Raw genomic sequence first — 16,106 nt, forward strand, 5'->3', positions numbered from 1 at the left:
AAGATGGCACGTGGACGGGCACTCACGTCTGGCACGACGTGGCAACTGTCCCACTCCTCTCTGGGCCTCTGCTGGGAGACGCCGCTCCGTTGCGGTCGTCCCGCTGGGTCGCCTGTGATCCCTGTGGCAGGGACGCACGTACGAACGCACGCACTTGTCTGGCCGCCGTCCCACGCTTCGCTCTGCCCCGCTTGCCACCCCTGGGGTTGAAGAGAAGGCCAGCCATGCTCAGCCGTGCCTCTGCTCTGCTCCCCTCCGCTCTGCGGTGGGGGGCGCAGTCTCCACTCTGCTGTCCACTCACTTCTGGTTGCCCCACGTTTCAACTGTTACTGCCGCAGGAGGCGGTAGATGATGATGATGATGATGATGATCAGGATAATGAGACCCTCACGTTGACGCAATTGGTATATTTGGTCGAAACCTAGAAACAAACATTCACCTTAACATCGGTAATTTCAGTAAATAGCAATACTCACACCCCTCCAGTGAAATAAGTAAGAGAGAGAGAAGAGCCCTTTGTTTGATGAAGGTTGAACTCATTTCTCTTTTGCTCTTCACCATCCGAAACTGAGCATCATGATAATAGCAAAACAACAGTACATCCTTAATACATATATATTACGTAAAGGCACTCGTTCACAGTCTCTGACTGTCCCGAGCACACATCAAATGTGTCATAGACATTATTAATATTCTGAAGTGCACCAATAAGTATCACGAACTTCAAAGCACTTTCACTTACATGTTACGGGTCTGGGGTGTCCTGGTAAACTTAAGCGGTGGTAAAAGTTCTCTGCACACGTGACCTTCAATGACACGTCTTCCTCCTTCGGACCTGTGCTGTATTCTCCCTGCGGGCCTCACTGTGACACCCAGTCTCCCTACATATGAGGTCATAGGTCACCGATGCTGGCCATTTGTATAAGGTGTCTTTCTTCGCTTAGGCCCTACATCAGCATTTCTTAAACCAAAACATGGCTCTTCTCCTCCTCCTCCTCCTCCTCCTCCTCCTCCTCCTCCTCCTCCTCCTCCTCCTCCTCCTCCTCCTCCTCCTCCTCCTCCTCCTCCTCCTCCTCCTCCTCCTCCTCCTCCTCCTCCTCTCTCCTCTCTCTCTCTCTCTCTCTCTCTCTCTCTCTCTCTCTCTCTCTCTCTCTCTCTCTCTCTCTCTCTCTCTCTCTCTCTCTCTCTCTCTCTCTCTCTCTCTCTCTCTCTCTCTCTCTCACGAACCATTATTAGCACTCCTCTTCCCCCTTTATCCTTCTTGTCCCTCCTTCAGGTATTATATCCCTCCTCTTTAAAGTTGACATGGATCTCTTTTTTCAGTTTTGTTACAACGATGCACATTACATCAAGCTTTTTCTATCTCAAATAATCCCGAACATCCAATGTGCTTGATAACAAACCATCTATGTTAGTATTAAGTCACTCTTAATTTATTGCCTCCTCCACGACCTCATCTTTTTTCCACTTCTTTAGTTTCATATCCAGAACCCTCCAGTAAAAATTCTTCTTCTCTATTTCTGTCCTTTTCTCGTTTTTTTCCTTAGCTTCACTTCTTAGCACCTTCTCCTTTTCCCTTTCCTCTAAGTTCATATCTCTTTTTATCCATATTTCCTTGTGATCAACACACATGCATGTGCATGTGTGCATGTGGTTATATAATTGATATGGACAGGACCTAAGCTACAATTGTGTGTTCTTAAGCACAGATTCACAACAGTGGCTGTAGCAGCAGCTTCCTCCACCAGCAATAAATTTGAGTTAAATCCATTAAGGAGGCTGAGCACTGCTGCTTGGAGATTGAAATTTTTAAGGTTTACATGAATTTTTATGGTTACGTTTTGGTTCAGGTGCTCGGCTAAGTCTGCTCTCTCAGTTGTCCATGAAGCACCTGATGCCTGAGCTGCCAGCTGTTGCTGAGTTTTCCACCAACGAGACCATGGGACATTCTGCTGATCGCCTCTCTGCTGCATTCAAGGTTAGCTTGTACTGTTCAGTTAGGTCTTGTACTTCATTCATCATTTCAGTGTACAGGCACCATCCGAGTTATGATCTAGATCGGTTACGACCAACCAGTCGTAAGTAGAAATGGTTGTATGCACTCAAAATATATGTATGTTTATTTTATAATCTATCTTTCTCATCCATTTTAAGTGAGATAATTTTTTTTTTATTTTTTATTTATTTATTTTTTTATTTATTTATTTTTTTTACGGTAAGGCCTATAGCGCCTGTAGGCACACTTGAAGAGTGTATGGGAAGCGCTGTTCAGCTTCCGCCCATTAGTGGCGCAGGCAATTTTATTTATAGTGGTACCCATATTAGGGCCCATATCACCGCCCAAGCTCATCTTGAGTGTAACCACCTAGAACCTGGGTATCATGGTGATATGTAGGTAACTTTAAACCACTCAACAAATGGCATAGCTTCAAAGCGATATGTGGTGGGACTCGAACCTACGCGTGGACGTCTGCCCGATCCCACGCTCACCACCTTATCCACTATGCCACCGCCTCCCTATGTATAGGTACAATAACATTTATCTTTGTATACAGCATTGTTTTCAGTTGCTTAGTTGATAATATATTAATATGGTAGGTTAAAGAAAGAAAAAACTTTTATGCCATTGGATGATGTGGAAATAAAATCTAAATTTTAATACAGTAATTTCTCGCATATCCGGATTATAGCAGCCAAGGCCCTGGCGGATACGCAAAATATCCATATACGCGGAATTTCCTCTCCCAACCACTTATAAATTGAGAAAAAAAAAACATGTACATAACCCAAATGGGTAAGAAAACAATGAATGAAAGCACATTAAATGATTGTGTATACAATAATGACTTCCTGGAGAATGATAGAATGATAACATATTAGATACCTGCTTCTCTAGAAAATGTGAGGGTTGGGAAGGTGCCATCAGCAGCGTCATGGCAATCTGCTGTTTCACTGCTGAACTGGACACTACTTGAGTCATTATTAGTGTGTTGAAGTGAGATAATGATAGTGATGTATTTATTGTTCGTCTGGTGCAGCTTTCTACCTCTGTCTCAACATAATTTTTTGTAACAATGTTATTGTGAGAGCTGTCATGTAAAGTTGTGATGATGAAGGCAGTAAGAAAAAAAAGTGTTTGAAAAGATCATAACAGTCTTATGATATAGAGAGATGGTGGAGAAGCCTGGCAGTGAGACATGGGGTGAGGGGAGTGTCTTGGAGGAGGAGATAACACGCATGATGGAGGGGGAGATAACATGCATGAGGGGAGACAGGAGGCCAGAATTGAAAGTCCAGTGGTTTCACAAAGATACATTTGTTTGTTTGTTTCTAGTTGTCTTCTCTTCTTGATGTTTCTCATTCTAATTCTCGTCAACTTATACCTATGAGGCAAAAATTAGAGAGCTAAATGACACACCTCCCTACTTGACTCCTGGTCAAGTAGTGTAGGGCGTGAGTCAGGCTATGACACAATCACACAAGACATTTAAAAATGACTTCCTGACAGAAAGGTTATTTAATTATCAAAAAATAAACTCATAAACGACAGAGCAGCTCATCTTGGCCATTTGATACTTGGAAGTTCTGCCTTGGAGCATCTCACAAAGAAATGTAAACAAACAACTCAACCACTTTTCGCTGCTAGGCTGGAACAATATATAAATACAGGCAACCACCGTTTAACGAAGGTTCACACAACGAAATTTCGCTACAACGAAGGTTTCGTTTTACTACCATCTGCTCGTTTAACGAACACCAAACTCGCTTTAACGAAGTTTTATCCAGGTAATTTTTTTCCAAATTTGAAAGCCCCACCGTATCATGCAAGCTGACAGGCTTTTGAATACACCAGGAGCTGCTGGTACTAAGGCCTGCCTCAGGAGAAATCCTGAGACACCTGTAGAATAAAAATCAAGATCAAGCCTCTCGTGGACAACACAGGCTCTGCCGATACAAAGGCCTGACTCAGAAGAAATTATGTGTCACCTTTAGCATCAAGATCAAGATCAATATCACACACACCACTCACTGCCCAGTCAAAACATAACAGCGTCACCAGCAGCTCATCTTTCCTAGTTCAACTTACCACCAAAACGCCCTGCAATGTGGCCTAAAGTTCCTAAGAACACCAAGAAGTGTCTTACTCTTGAAGTGAAGCTGGGTATTATTCACAGACAAGAGAGAGACCAGAAAATTAATAACATTGCTTGCCACCATCTTGACTCCATCTACCGTCTACTATATTCAAGTCAGCAGACTCTATTAAGAAGGCTGGTGAGACCGCATCTTCTTTGAAAGCTAAAAGAACCACCTGAACTAGTGACCCTACAATGGATAAAATGGAAAGCCTTGAGGAAATGTGGTACATAAGTTTTGTATGCGGTACCATGATGCGCACTTTGTTTACATTCCACAGGTTGCCGGTTAGTGTATTTCCGTTTCACTCTCCCTCCCTTCATAAAGTTTAGATCATCAACATTATAAAGTTACGTACATACATACATTAGTGTACATTATAATGACTTAAATTAAACTACCTAAATGTTTAACTTCATAATTTTACTTTCATTAAACCTTTTACTGTACTATGATGCACTCTCGCTTTGCTTACTCTCAATGGAAGTTCAAATCAGGGTTAAACTTGTTATAATCGGTTCGCTTAACGAAATTACGCTTAACAAGTGTTTTAGGAACATAACCCTTTGTTAAGCGGGTTTGCCTGTATATATATATATATATATATATATATATATATATATATATATATATATATATATATATATATATATATATATATATATATATATATATATATATATATATATATATATATATATATATATATACAGGCAACCCTGTTTAACGAAGGGGTTACGTTCCTAAAAACACTTCGTTAAGCGAAACTTTGTTTAACGGATTATAACAAGTTTAACCCCTGATTTGAACTTCCATTGAGAGTAAGCAAAGTGAGAGTGCATCATAGTACAGTAAAAGGTTTAATGAAAGTAAAAATTATGAAGTTAAACATTTAGGTAGTTTAATTTAAGTCATTATAATGTACACTAATGTATGTATGTACGTAACTTTATAATGTTGATGATCTTAACTTTATGAAGGGAGGAGAGTGAAACGGAAATACACTAACCGGCAACCTGTGGAATGTAAACAAAGTGCGCATCATGGTACTGCATACAAAACTTATGTACCACATTTCCACAAGGCTTTCCATTTTATCCATTGTAGAGTCACGAGTTCTGGTGGTTCTTTAGCTTGCAAGGAAGATGAGGTCTCACTAGCCTTCTTAATAGAGTCTCTTGACTTGAAAATAGTAGACAGTAGATGGAGTCAAGCCATGGTGGAAGCAATGTTATTAGTTTTCTGGCCTTTCTTGTCTGTGAATAATACCCAGCTTCACTTCGAGAGTAAGACACTTCCTGGTCTTCTTAGGAACGTTAGGCCACATTGCAGGGGTTTTGGTGGTAAGTTGAACTAAGGAAGATGAGCTGCTGGTGACGCTGTTATGTTTTGACTGGGCAGTGAGTGGTGCGTGATCTTGATCTTGATCTTGATGCTAAAGGTGACACAGAATTTCTTCTGAGTCAGGCCTTTGTATCGGCAGAGCCTGTGTTGTCCACGAGAGGCTTGATCTTGATCTTTATTCTACAGGTGTCTCAGGATTTCTCCTGAGGCAGGCCTTAGTACCAGCAGCTCCTGATGTATTCAAAAACCTGTCAGCTTGCATGATACAGTGGGGCCTTCAAATTTGGAAAAAAATACCTGGATAAAACTTCGTTAAAGCGAGTTTGGTGTTCGTTAAACGAGCAGATGGTAGTAAAATGAAACCTTCGTTATAACGAAATTTAGTTGTGTGGACCTTCGTTAAACGGGGGTTGCCTGTATATCTATCTATCTATTTATCTATCTATCTATCTATCTATATATATATATATATATATATATATATATATATATATATATATATATATATATATACAGTAAGGTATCAGTTTACGTTAGAGTTACGTTCCTGAAACATGACGTAACTCGATTTTGTACGTAACTCGAGTTTCCGTACATTTCAAAGCATATTATGGAGTTTTCAACCAATCATTGTTTATGGTCATTCAGGTAAGTTAAAGGTTATATTGTTATATTATTTACAACTATATAGGAATATGAAACACAAGCTTGTTTTTGTTGTTGATTAGGGCCACGAACGCGAAGGACTGCAGGTTGCCGAGAGGGGTGGACGCCTGAGGCCGCCAGGAGGGTGGGCAGGTCGAATGTTGTGACGCCCACAGGGTGGACTTCTTGGAGCGTAGTGCAGTGCGGTGGGAGTAGAAGCGTGGGGGGGCGGGACAGGAAATGCAATAGGAAAGGGCAATAGGGATCAGCAGACAGGCGCAGACAGTGCAAGTCAGCTGTGAGTGTCGTGTGGCCCAGGCGAAGGCTCCGGAGTTGTTATTGTTGTGATGGGTGTGCGAGCCCTCAAGATCGTCAACCTCCCCGTTGTCATGGTAACGGGCTTCCCATTTTCTTCTTCCCTCCCTCACACACAGCTGCTGCCTCCCTTCTCATGTCTTTTAATTATGTTCTCTTTTTCTTGTCCTGGTTTTCCTTTTCTTAGCATCACTGCTGTCACTAAGAAGTTTTCTCTTTGGTGCCATTGAGCAAGATAGTAAGAACTTGAGTCAGTAAACGCAGAAGTAGGATAACACTCTTGCCAGGGACGATGGTGTGGTGGAACTGAGGCAGGGTGTTATTGTATTCAAGCGTGAGGCGGGCGGTGTGGCGGGCAACCACCAACAATAACAATAAATCCCGCACTTTACGATTTATAAATTTTTAATTTTTTTAATCTTAAATTGCCTTATAGTGGACTGACGTAACTACGAGTTTGACGTAACTCGAGAACGATGTAACCCAGGACTTTACTGTATATATATATATATATATATATATATATATATATATATATATATATATATATATATATATATATATATATATATATATATATATATATATATATATATATATATATATATATATATATATATATATATATATATATATATATATATATATATATATATATATATATATATATATATATATATATATATATATATATATATATATATACACCACACGGCTGTGGTTAGCTGCTACAGCTCACTAAACTGTTATTCTGGCAAAATCGCCAACTTTGTTACGATCAGTACAGTGGGGATTATAAAACACTCCACAGAGTCCCCACTACTATAACTCACAGCCGCCGTAACCCTCAGGTTCTTTCAAGGTCGCCAACAGTGTATAATTTCCCCCACTGTAAGGGAATCTCTTCAGCAACTCCTTCTCCTCCTGTACCCAACCAAGTAGAATTTATAAATGGTAGATTTTATGTGTAACAGGACAGGCCTTAATACCCCTAGAGAAACCGCCCACAAGGACAATTCCACCCACTTCTATGAAGTATTAATGCCTCTCCGCATGCCTTGTCCACAGACGGTGATGAATCACAGACTGTGACAACACGCGCAGTATATATATTACTATACTATCCTACTACAACAAGTGCTTACTAACACCTGTTAGACTGACATCCCTGGCCTACTACTACTGCAATATATGATGTGTACAGCACATCCGGTGATGTACACACAAGCCCAGACACCACCTATGGGTGACACCCACTATACACTGAGTGCAAATACTCGTCGCAGACAAGTCTGGCGGACGACAACTACGCACCACTGGCCGACCTGAAGCCTCTCAGCATTCAATAGTGTGCGTGGCTACTATCACTACAATACAGTATACTACTGAAACTATACAAAAGATGGTGGGGGCGCACAGCCGCCCACTAAACCCCACTGGTGACCACGGCCACCAACAAACAAACAGGACGAGACAATGCCGCGTCTCTCCCACGCGTTGCCGCCACACTACAGGACGGACGCAAAACAGAAGTGCAGCCAAACCAACTACATCTCTCCCAGAGCAACAAGCCCGTTGCTCTCACAGTCACGGTCTACCCAGTAGCAAGCCAGATACTCAACAGGAGGGCACAACTCCCAGACCAATGACTAGCGAGTAACATGAGAAGCCCAGCAACACGAATCTCCCTAACACCGTGCCAGACCGACGAGAGTACGTGTCTATCTCCGCTGAAGGCTACCTTGAGACTATAAACAGTATACTACTGATATTACACAACAGATGGTGGGGGCACACAGCTGCCCATCAAACACACTGGTGACCACGGCCACCTACAAAACGACAATCAGGACGAGACAGTATCGTGTCTCTCCGCGTCGCCACACCATAAGGGGACGAACGCCAGGCAGAAAATGTAGACCCAACCGGCCACACTCCTTAGGACAACAAGCCCGTTGTCCTACACAGCCACGGTGTACCGAGTAACAAGCCAGCTACTCAACAGGAGGGCACAACTCCCAGACCAATGACTAGCGAGTACTTCGAAAGCCCAGCCAACACGCGTCTCTCTCTCACTGTGCCAGACCGACGAGAGTGGTGTCTATCTCCGCTGAAGGCTAACTCGGTACTGAGTCCTGCTCGCAACGAGAAGCAGTGAGAGGGAGGCGGGGTGTCTGCTCAACAGAACAGCCCGAGGGGCCCGCGATGGGTGGCATAGGCTACACATATAATGAAATAATAAATTAAGGAGGATTAAGACGGTGCCCATCACAATATATATATATATATATATATATATATATATATATATATATATATATATATATATATATATATATATAGGCAACCCCCGTTTAACGAAGATTCACACAACGATATTTCCCTACAACGAAGGTTTCGTTTTACTACCATCTGCTCGTATAACGAACACCAAACTCACTTTAATGAAGTTTTATCCAGGTAATTTTTTCCAGGAGAAATCTTGAGACACCTGTAGAATAAAGATCAAGATCAAGCCTCTCGTGGACAACACATGCGCTGCCGATACAAAGGCCTGACTCAGAAGAAATTCTGCGTCACCTGTAGCATCAAGATCAAGATCAAGATCATGCGCACCACTCACTCCCCAGTCAAAACATAACAGCGTCACCAGCAGCTCATCTTCCCTAGTTCAACTTAACACCAAAACGCCTGCAATGTGGCCTAACGTTCCAAAGAAGACCAGGAAGTGTCTTATTCTCGAAGTGAAGCTGGGTATTATTCACAGACAAGAGAGAGGCCAGAAAACTAATAACATTGCTTGCCACCATCTTGACTCCATGAGCAAGTCAGCAGACTCTATTAAGAAGGCTGGTGAGACCACGTCTTCCTTGAAAGCTAAAAGAACCACCAGAACTTGTGACTCTACAATGGATAAAATGGAAAGCCTTGTGGAAATGTGGTACATAGTTCTGTATGTGGTACCATGATGCACACTTTGTTTACATTCCACAGGTTGCTGGTTAGTGTAATTCCTGTTTCACTCTCCCTCCCTTCATAAAGTTAAGATCATCAACATTATAAATTTACGTACATACATACATTAGTGTACATTATAATGACTTAGATTAAACTACCTAAATGTTTAACTTCATAATTTTTACTTTCATTAAACCTTTTACTGTACTATGATGCACTCTCGCTTTGCTTACTCTCAATGGAAGTTCAAATCAGGGATTAAACTTGTTATAATCGGTTCGCTTAACGAAGTTTCACTTAATGAAGTGTTTTTTAGGAACGTAATTTTTAAGCGGGGTTGCCTGTATATATATATATATATATATATATATATATATATATATATATATATATATATATATATATATATATACACACACACACACACACACACACACACACACACACACACACACACACACACACACAGCCGGTAGCTCAGTGGTTAGAGCGCTGGCTTCACAAGCCAGATGACCAGGGTTCGATTCCCCGGCCGGGTGGAGATATTTGGGTGTGTCTCCTCACGTGTAGCCCTGTTCACCTAGCAGTGAGTAGGTACGGGATGTAAATCGAGGAGTTGTGACCTTGTTGTCCCGGTGTGTGGTGTGTGCCTGGTCTCAGACCTATCCCAAGATCGGAAATAATGAGCTCTGAGCTCGTTCCGTAGGGTAACGTCTGGCTGTCTCGTCAGAGACTGCAGCAGATCAAACAGTGAATTACACACACTTAGTAAGAGAAATTGCGGAAAAAAAGAAGAGTGTAATTATTTTGGACTGAAAGAAAAAAATGTTAAATATAGACCAAGAAGGGAAAAAGACAAAATGAAATCAGTAAAAGACCTACTAAAACATCTGAATGACGAGGATAGACAGAACTTAGAAGAGGAAGTAGAAGAAATCCATAGAATGGGACCATATCAAGAAGGAACAGTGAGACCAATTAAGATATTACTAAAATCACAAGCAGCAGCAGAAGTACTATATAGAAAAACAAAACTCAGAGAAACAGAAGGTTGCAAAGATATATATATAAAGAAAAATAGAAACGAGGAGGAAAGGAAGAGACACAATGAACTGGTGGCAGAAGCAAGAGAAAAAATAATGAAAGGTCAGAGGAGGAGAAGAAGGCATTTTTGGAGAATTATAGGAGACAGGATAAGGAAATGGTATATAAAAGAGAAAGAAGAGAAAAGAATGGAGCAAGTTTAACTAAAATGATAAGAACAAGAGATTAAAAATGATGTATACAAACATAGATGGGATTTTATCTAGTAAATTAGAATTAAGAGATTACATAAAGAAAGAAGAACCAGATATTGTATGCCTGGTGGAAACAAAGTTAAATGAGGCAATAAAATAGACATAGATAAAAGGTATAATATATGGAGGAGAGACAGAGTGGGTAAAGGAGGAGGAGGAGTCATGATGATGTTAAGGAAGGAGATAGTGGTAAATCAAGTGGAGTTTGGGGAAGGAAAATCAGAAATACTGTATGTTAAGATGCATATTAACAAAAGGAGTTAACAATCATTGGAACATATGTGCCACCAAAACAAACTCATGGACTAACCAAGAATATAGAGACATGATAGATGACACAATAAGGAGTCTTACAAGAATCATTAAGGAAAGGAGAAAAGTGATATTGGTAGGAGATTTCAACTGTAAGGAGGTAGACTGGGAAAATTATGAAAGTGGTATGGGGGAAGATGCCTGGGGAGATAGATTCCTGAACCTAATGATAGATAATTTGATGGTCCAAAGAGTAAAGGAAAACACAAGATTCAGAGGAAACGATGAGCCGGCAAGATTAGACCTAGTTTTTACAAGGGATATACCAATTAACGATGATATAAGATACAAGTGCCCATTGGGAAAGAGTGACCATGTAATATTAGAGATGGATATAGAAGAAGGAAAGGAAGATAGAGATGAATCATACAAAGGAGACCGATTAAATTACAGAAAGGCTGATATTGAGAATCTCAAGAACTATTTTAAAACGTAAACTGGGAGGAGATGGAAAACTCATTAACGGTTCAAGAGAAATATAACTTATTTTTGGAAATATACAAAACTGGGGTCAGGAATATGTTCCGAAATATAGACCTAAAGAAGAAGGAAAGAAAGATTGGTTTAATGCAAGATGTGCTAGGGCAAAGGAGAAACGAGATGGAGCATGGAAAAGGTGGAGAAGAAACAGAAATCCAGAAAATAAGGAAAACTTCAAAACAGCAAGAAATGAATATGCTAAGGTGAGAAAGGAAGAAGAAAAGAACTATGAAAAGGACATTGTCGAAAAATGTAAGGAACAACCAAAATTGTTCTACAGATTCATAAATGGAAAAATAAGACAAAAAGAAACAATAGAAAGGTTAAAAGGAGAAAACGGAATGGTGGAAGACCCAAAAGTATGGCAGAACTGTTAAATAGTAAATTTCATGAGGTCTTTACTAAGGAATCCAAATTTGAAAGACCACAGGGTAATAGAGAGACTGTCTATATGAAAGAGATTAAAGTAACCAAGCTTGAAATAAAAAGTTGATGACGGAATTGGATGAGGAAAAGGCAATGGGACCGGATGAAGTCTCAGGCAGAATACTGAAAGAATGTAGGGAAGAACTAGCAAGTCCAATATACAACATCATAAAATGCTCAATAGAAAATGGAACAGTGCCAGTGGAGTGGAAAAGAGCTGAGGTGGTTCCCATATATAAGAGCGGAAGGAAGGAAGAACCTTTAAATTACAGGCCGGTATCACTAACTAGTGTAATATGCAAGATGTGTGAAAAGTAATAAAGAAGCAATGGATCGAGTTTCTTGAAGACAACAAAATATTATCAAATAGCCAATTTGGTTTTAGAAAAGGTCGGTCATGTGTGACAAATTTATTGAGTTTCTACTCTAGAATAGTTGATAAAGTACAAGAGAGAGAGGATGGGTTGACTGTATTTATTTAGATCTAAAAAAGGCTTTTGATAAAGTGCCACATGAAAGATTACTATGGAAGTTAGAGGAGAAGGGTGGCTTAAAAGGAAGCACATTGAGATGGATGAAGAATTACTTAAGGGGGAGAGAAATAAGGACGATAGTTAAAGATATGAAGTCCAAGTGGAGAACAGTAGACAGCGGAGTGCCACAGGGGTCAGTATTGGCACCAATACTTTTCTCGTATATATAAATGACATGCCAGAGGGAGTGAACAGCTACATAAATCTGTTTGCGGACGATGCGAAACTGTGCAGAGTCATTAAACAAAAAGAGGATTGTGAAATACTACAGGAAGACTTAAACAAGATCTGGAAATGGAGCAAAAAATGGGAGATGGAATTCAATGTGGACAAAAGCCATGTCATGGAAATGGGAAAAAGTGAAAGACGACCAGTGGGAATCTATAAGATGGGAGATGGAGTAGAACTAGAAAAAGTAAAAAAGGAAAAGGACTTGGGAGTGACAATGGAAGAAAATAATCAACCGGTTAGCCATATTGATAGAATTTTCAGAGAGACGTATAATTTGCTAAGGAATATTGGAGTAGCATTTCACTATATGGACAAGGAAATGATGAAGAAATTGATAAGTACTAAAATAAGACCTAGATTGGAATATGCAGGAGTTGTGTGGACTCCCATAAAAAGAAACACATAAGAAAATTAGAGAGACTACAAAAATGGCTACAAGAATGGTTCCAGAATTTAAAGGGATGGCATATGAGGAGAGACTAAAGGCAATGGATCTACCAACCTTGGAGCAGAGAAGAGAGAGGGATCTGATACAAGTTTATAAATTGATTAACGGAATGGATGAAGTGGATAATGAGAAACTGATCCTGAGAGAAGAATATGACTTTAGAAGCACAAGATCGCATAGTAAGAAACTAAGGAAGGGACGATGTCTGAGAGATGTTAAAAATTTAGTTTCCCGCAAAGTTATGTTGAGACTTGGAACAGTTTGAGTGAGGAAGTGGTATCAGCAACGAGTGTACATAGTTTTAAAGAAAAATTGGATAAGTGTAGATATGGAGACGGGACCACACGAGCATAAAGCCCAGGCCCTGTAAAACTACAACTAGGTAAATACAACTAGGTAAATACACACACACACACACACACACACACACACAAATATATTTACATCTACTTATGAAGATGCTATTCCGGATAGTGGCGATCCGGATACGCGGGCGATTACTGTATTGGCATACTATAGCATGAAAAGTAACATTCAGGAAGCAGAGAGAGAGAGAGAGAGAGAGAGAGAGAGAGAGAGAGAGAGAGGAGGCAATGAGAGACAGACGGGGGAGGAGGAAAAAAAAGGAGGAGTTGGAGGAGTCATAGCAACCTCTGGCGGAAACATGGCAAGGATGTAAACAGGTGCGGTCAGGTATCTGATCCCACCCTAACCTTTAATTTAGGATGGTACTACTATATCCGTGACGATATCTAGTCAAGAAGTTAAGTGGTAGGATGCTGTGAGTGTGAGTCTGTGAGATGCTGTGCTGCCGTAACCGTCGTACACGATGCTGGGCGCCACCACAGCTATCTTACGCGCGCTGCGCTGCCAAATGTACAATACAGCAAACTCATAATAGGCATCTGCTGATCTGCTGGACGTGGTCGTAAGTACGGGTAGTCGTATCTCGCGTACGTCGTAAATCGAATAGTGATTGTATATACCTATATGGTCCTATTGTCTTCAAACAGAAATATTTGACCTGCAGTAAATATAAGAATGTTTTGTGATGTCTTACATTGCTGTCTTGTTTGATATCTAGCAAATGTTAGGAGTACTAATAAGTGAGTGGAGCCTCACCTCTCTGTATTCTTTGTCCTCAGATATCTCGGGAGGAGCAAGACAACTTTGCTTTACGGTCCCACACCTTGGCCCACAAGGCCCAAGAGGCTGGTCATCTTTCTGATGTGGTGGCCTTCAAGGTACCAGGAGTGGACCAGACTGTAGAGAAGGACAATGGTATCAGGGTGTCCACACTGGAACAGATGGCCAAGTTGAGGCCAGCTTTTGTAAAGCCATATGGCACCATTACAGCTGCTAATGCCTCTTACCTTGTGAGTAGCATCATGTCTTATGCTTGTATCACCAGGAGTGCTAAATTGATGAAGTGAATAAAACACTGTTTGTGCGCCTCTTAGTTAGCAGAAGCATACAGAGCCAGACATGAAATTAAGTGTAGCAAAATGAGGATTTATGGAAGAAATCCATCCATGGTGCAGCAATCTTAACAGTGCTGCTGGAACACTTACATCACTTCTGTTAATTTACTGTGTATATTAGATTAACTTGGAAGAGAACTTTGCTGTCATGTTTCAAAAGAGGATGAGAATAAGACATAAAGGTGCTTCCCAAATCTATGGAGAAGTTCTATACACCAAATATCTTTATAGTACCTTGCTCATACTCTTTGAATGAGATATCAGGTAAGTAGATTCATAACCCCTATTTATTTAGGAGAAGTTCAGTTCGAAAAAAAAGAAAAAAAAACTTTTTGTTCCTATCTGCAGACTGATGGAGCTTCAGCCTGCCTGCTTTGTACGGAGGAAAAGGCCAAAGAGATGGGATGGAAGCCCAAGGCTTACATCAGGGACTTCACCTATGTCTCTCAGGATCCCAAGGACCAGCTCCTGCTTGGCCCCTCCTATGCAACCCCAAAGGTTCTCATGGCTCACCTGTCTTAATTAGCTAATGAATTGAATTATTCAATAGTGGTGTGTTTATAAAGGCATCTGAAATAACAGCACAAGAACGCATAGTGCTACTTTGTAAGCTTCATTCTTAAACCTTCAGGCTTCACCTGTACCTAAATAAAAAAAAAAGAGTAATTGTTCTCTAGAAAGAACTGTTTTGGAAAAGATTAAAATAGAAACATAGGGGATTGAGCTGCAGTAATGATTATGCATTCTTGTGCTGCTGCAAAACATGACAATTTTGGAAATTAATTTCAAATGGAACTTCAGTTCTAACAAATTGAATTTTTAATAAATTTCTTAATGGCATCAGTACAGCACAGGAACAATATGAGTATCTGCAGTCTAAATAATATCTTGTGATGATGAGTTTTGTATCAGTAAGTCAATTCAATGTGTCCTTTGTAGATGAATTATTTCTGCGCTGAAGATGTTGGAGTGGCCATCTTGGCAGTGGGAGTGTGTCATAAGCCACTAAGACAGGGTATCCAGATGTCCAGGAACAGATTGGTCAATTTTAGATTGATTTATGGAGATAACAGTTTGTTTCTGAATACTTTGTATTTTTGAATGCCATTGAGGAATGAATTAAGTTCAAGAACTGTTTCTGAATACTTTGTAATTTTGAACGCCATTGAGGTGAACTGAGAACTGAGATTCCACTGTACTTGAGAATATTTGTGAATTTGACAGAAGAACTTTCTCTTCCAGGTTTTAGAGAAAGCAGGACTGAAAAACTCTGATATTGATGTTTGGGAGATTCATGAAGCCTTTGCTGGACAAATTTTGGCAAATCTGAAAGCCATGGACTCAGACTGGTTTGGCAAGACTTATCAGGGAAGGTCAGGGAAGGTTGGTGCTCCTGACATGGACAAGATGAACACGTGGGGTGGCTCTCTCTCCATTGGTCACCCATTCGGTGCTACAGGTGAATCTTTGTGTACATTCTTGCTAACCCTTGTTCAGT

General features: G+C 40.5%; 1 protein-coding gene across 1 annotated transcript in view; it reads left to right on the top strand.

Annotated features, from left to right (window-relative positions):
* The window catches only part of LOC123506794 (trifunctional enzyme subunit beta, mitochondrial-like), a 46,669-nt gene that overhangs the window by 26,957 nt on the left and 3,606 nt on the right, over positions 1-16,106 (top strand). Inside the window, exons 5-8 of the mRNA XM_045259132.1 lie at positions 1,851-1,978; positions 14,273-14,503; positions 14,957-15,106; positions 15,851-16,067. Coding sequence (XP_045115067.1) covers positions 1,851-1,978; positions 14,273-14,503; positions 14,957-15,106; positions 15,851-16,067 — 726 coding nt within the window. The remainder of the gene's footprint in view (positions 1-1,850; positions 1,979-14,272; positions 14,504-14,956; positions 15,107-15,850; positions 16,068-16,106) is intronic.

This window comes from Portunus trituberculatus, chromosome 20 (genome assembly GCF_017591435.1).
Source record: "Portunus trituberculatus isolate SZX2019 chromosome 20, ASM1759143v1, whole genome shotgun sequence".
Lineage (NCBI taxonomy): Eukaryota > Metazoa > Arthropoda > Malacostraca > Decapoda > Portunidae > Portunus > Portunus trituberculatus.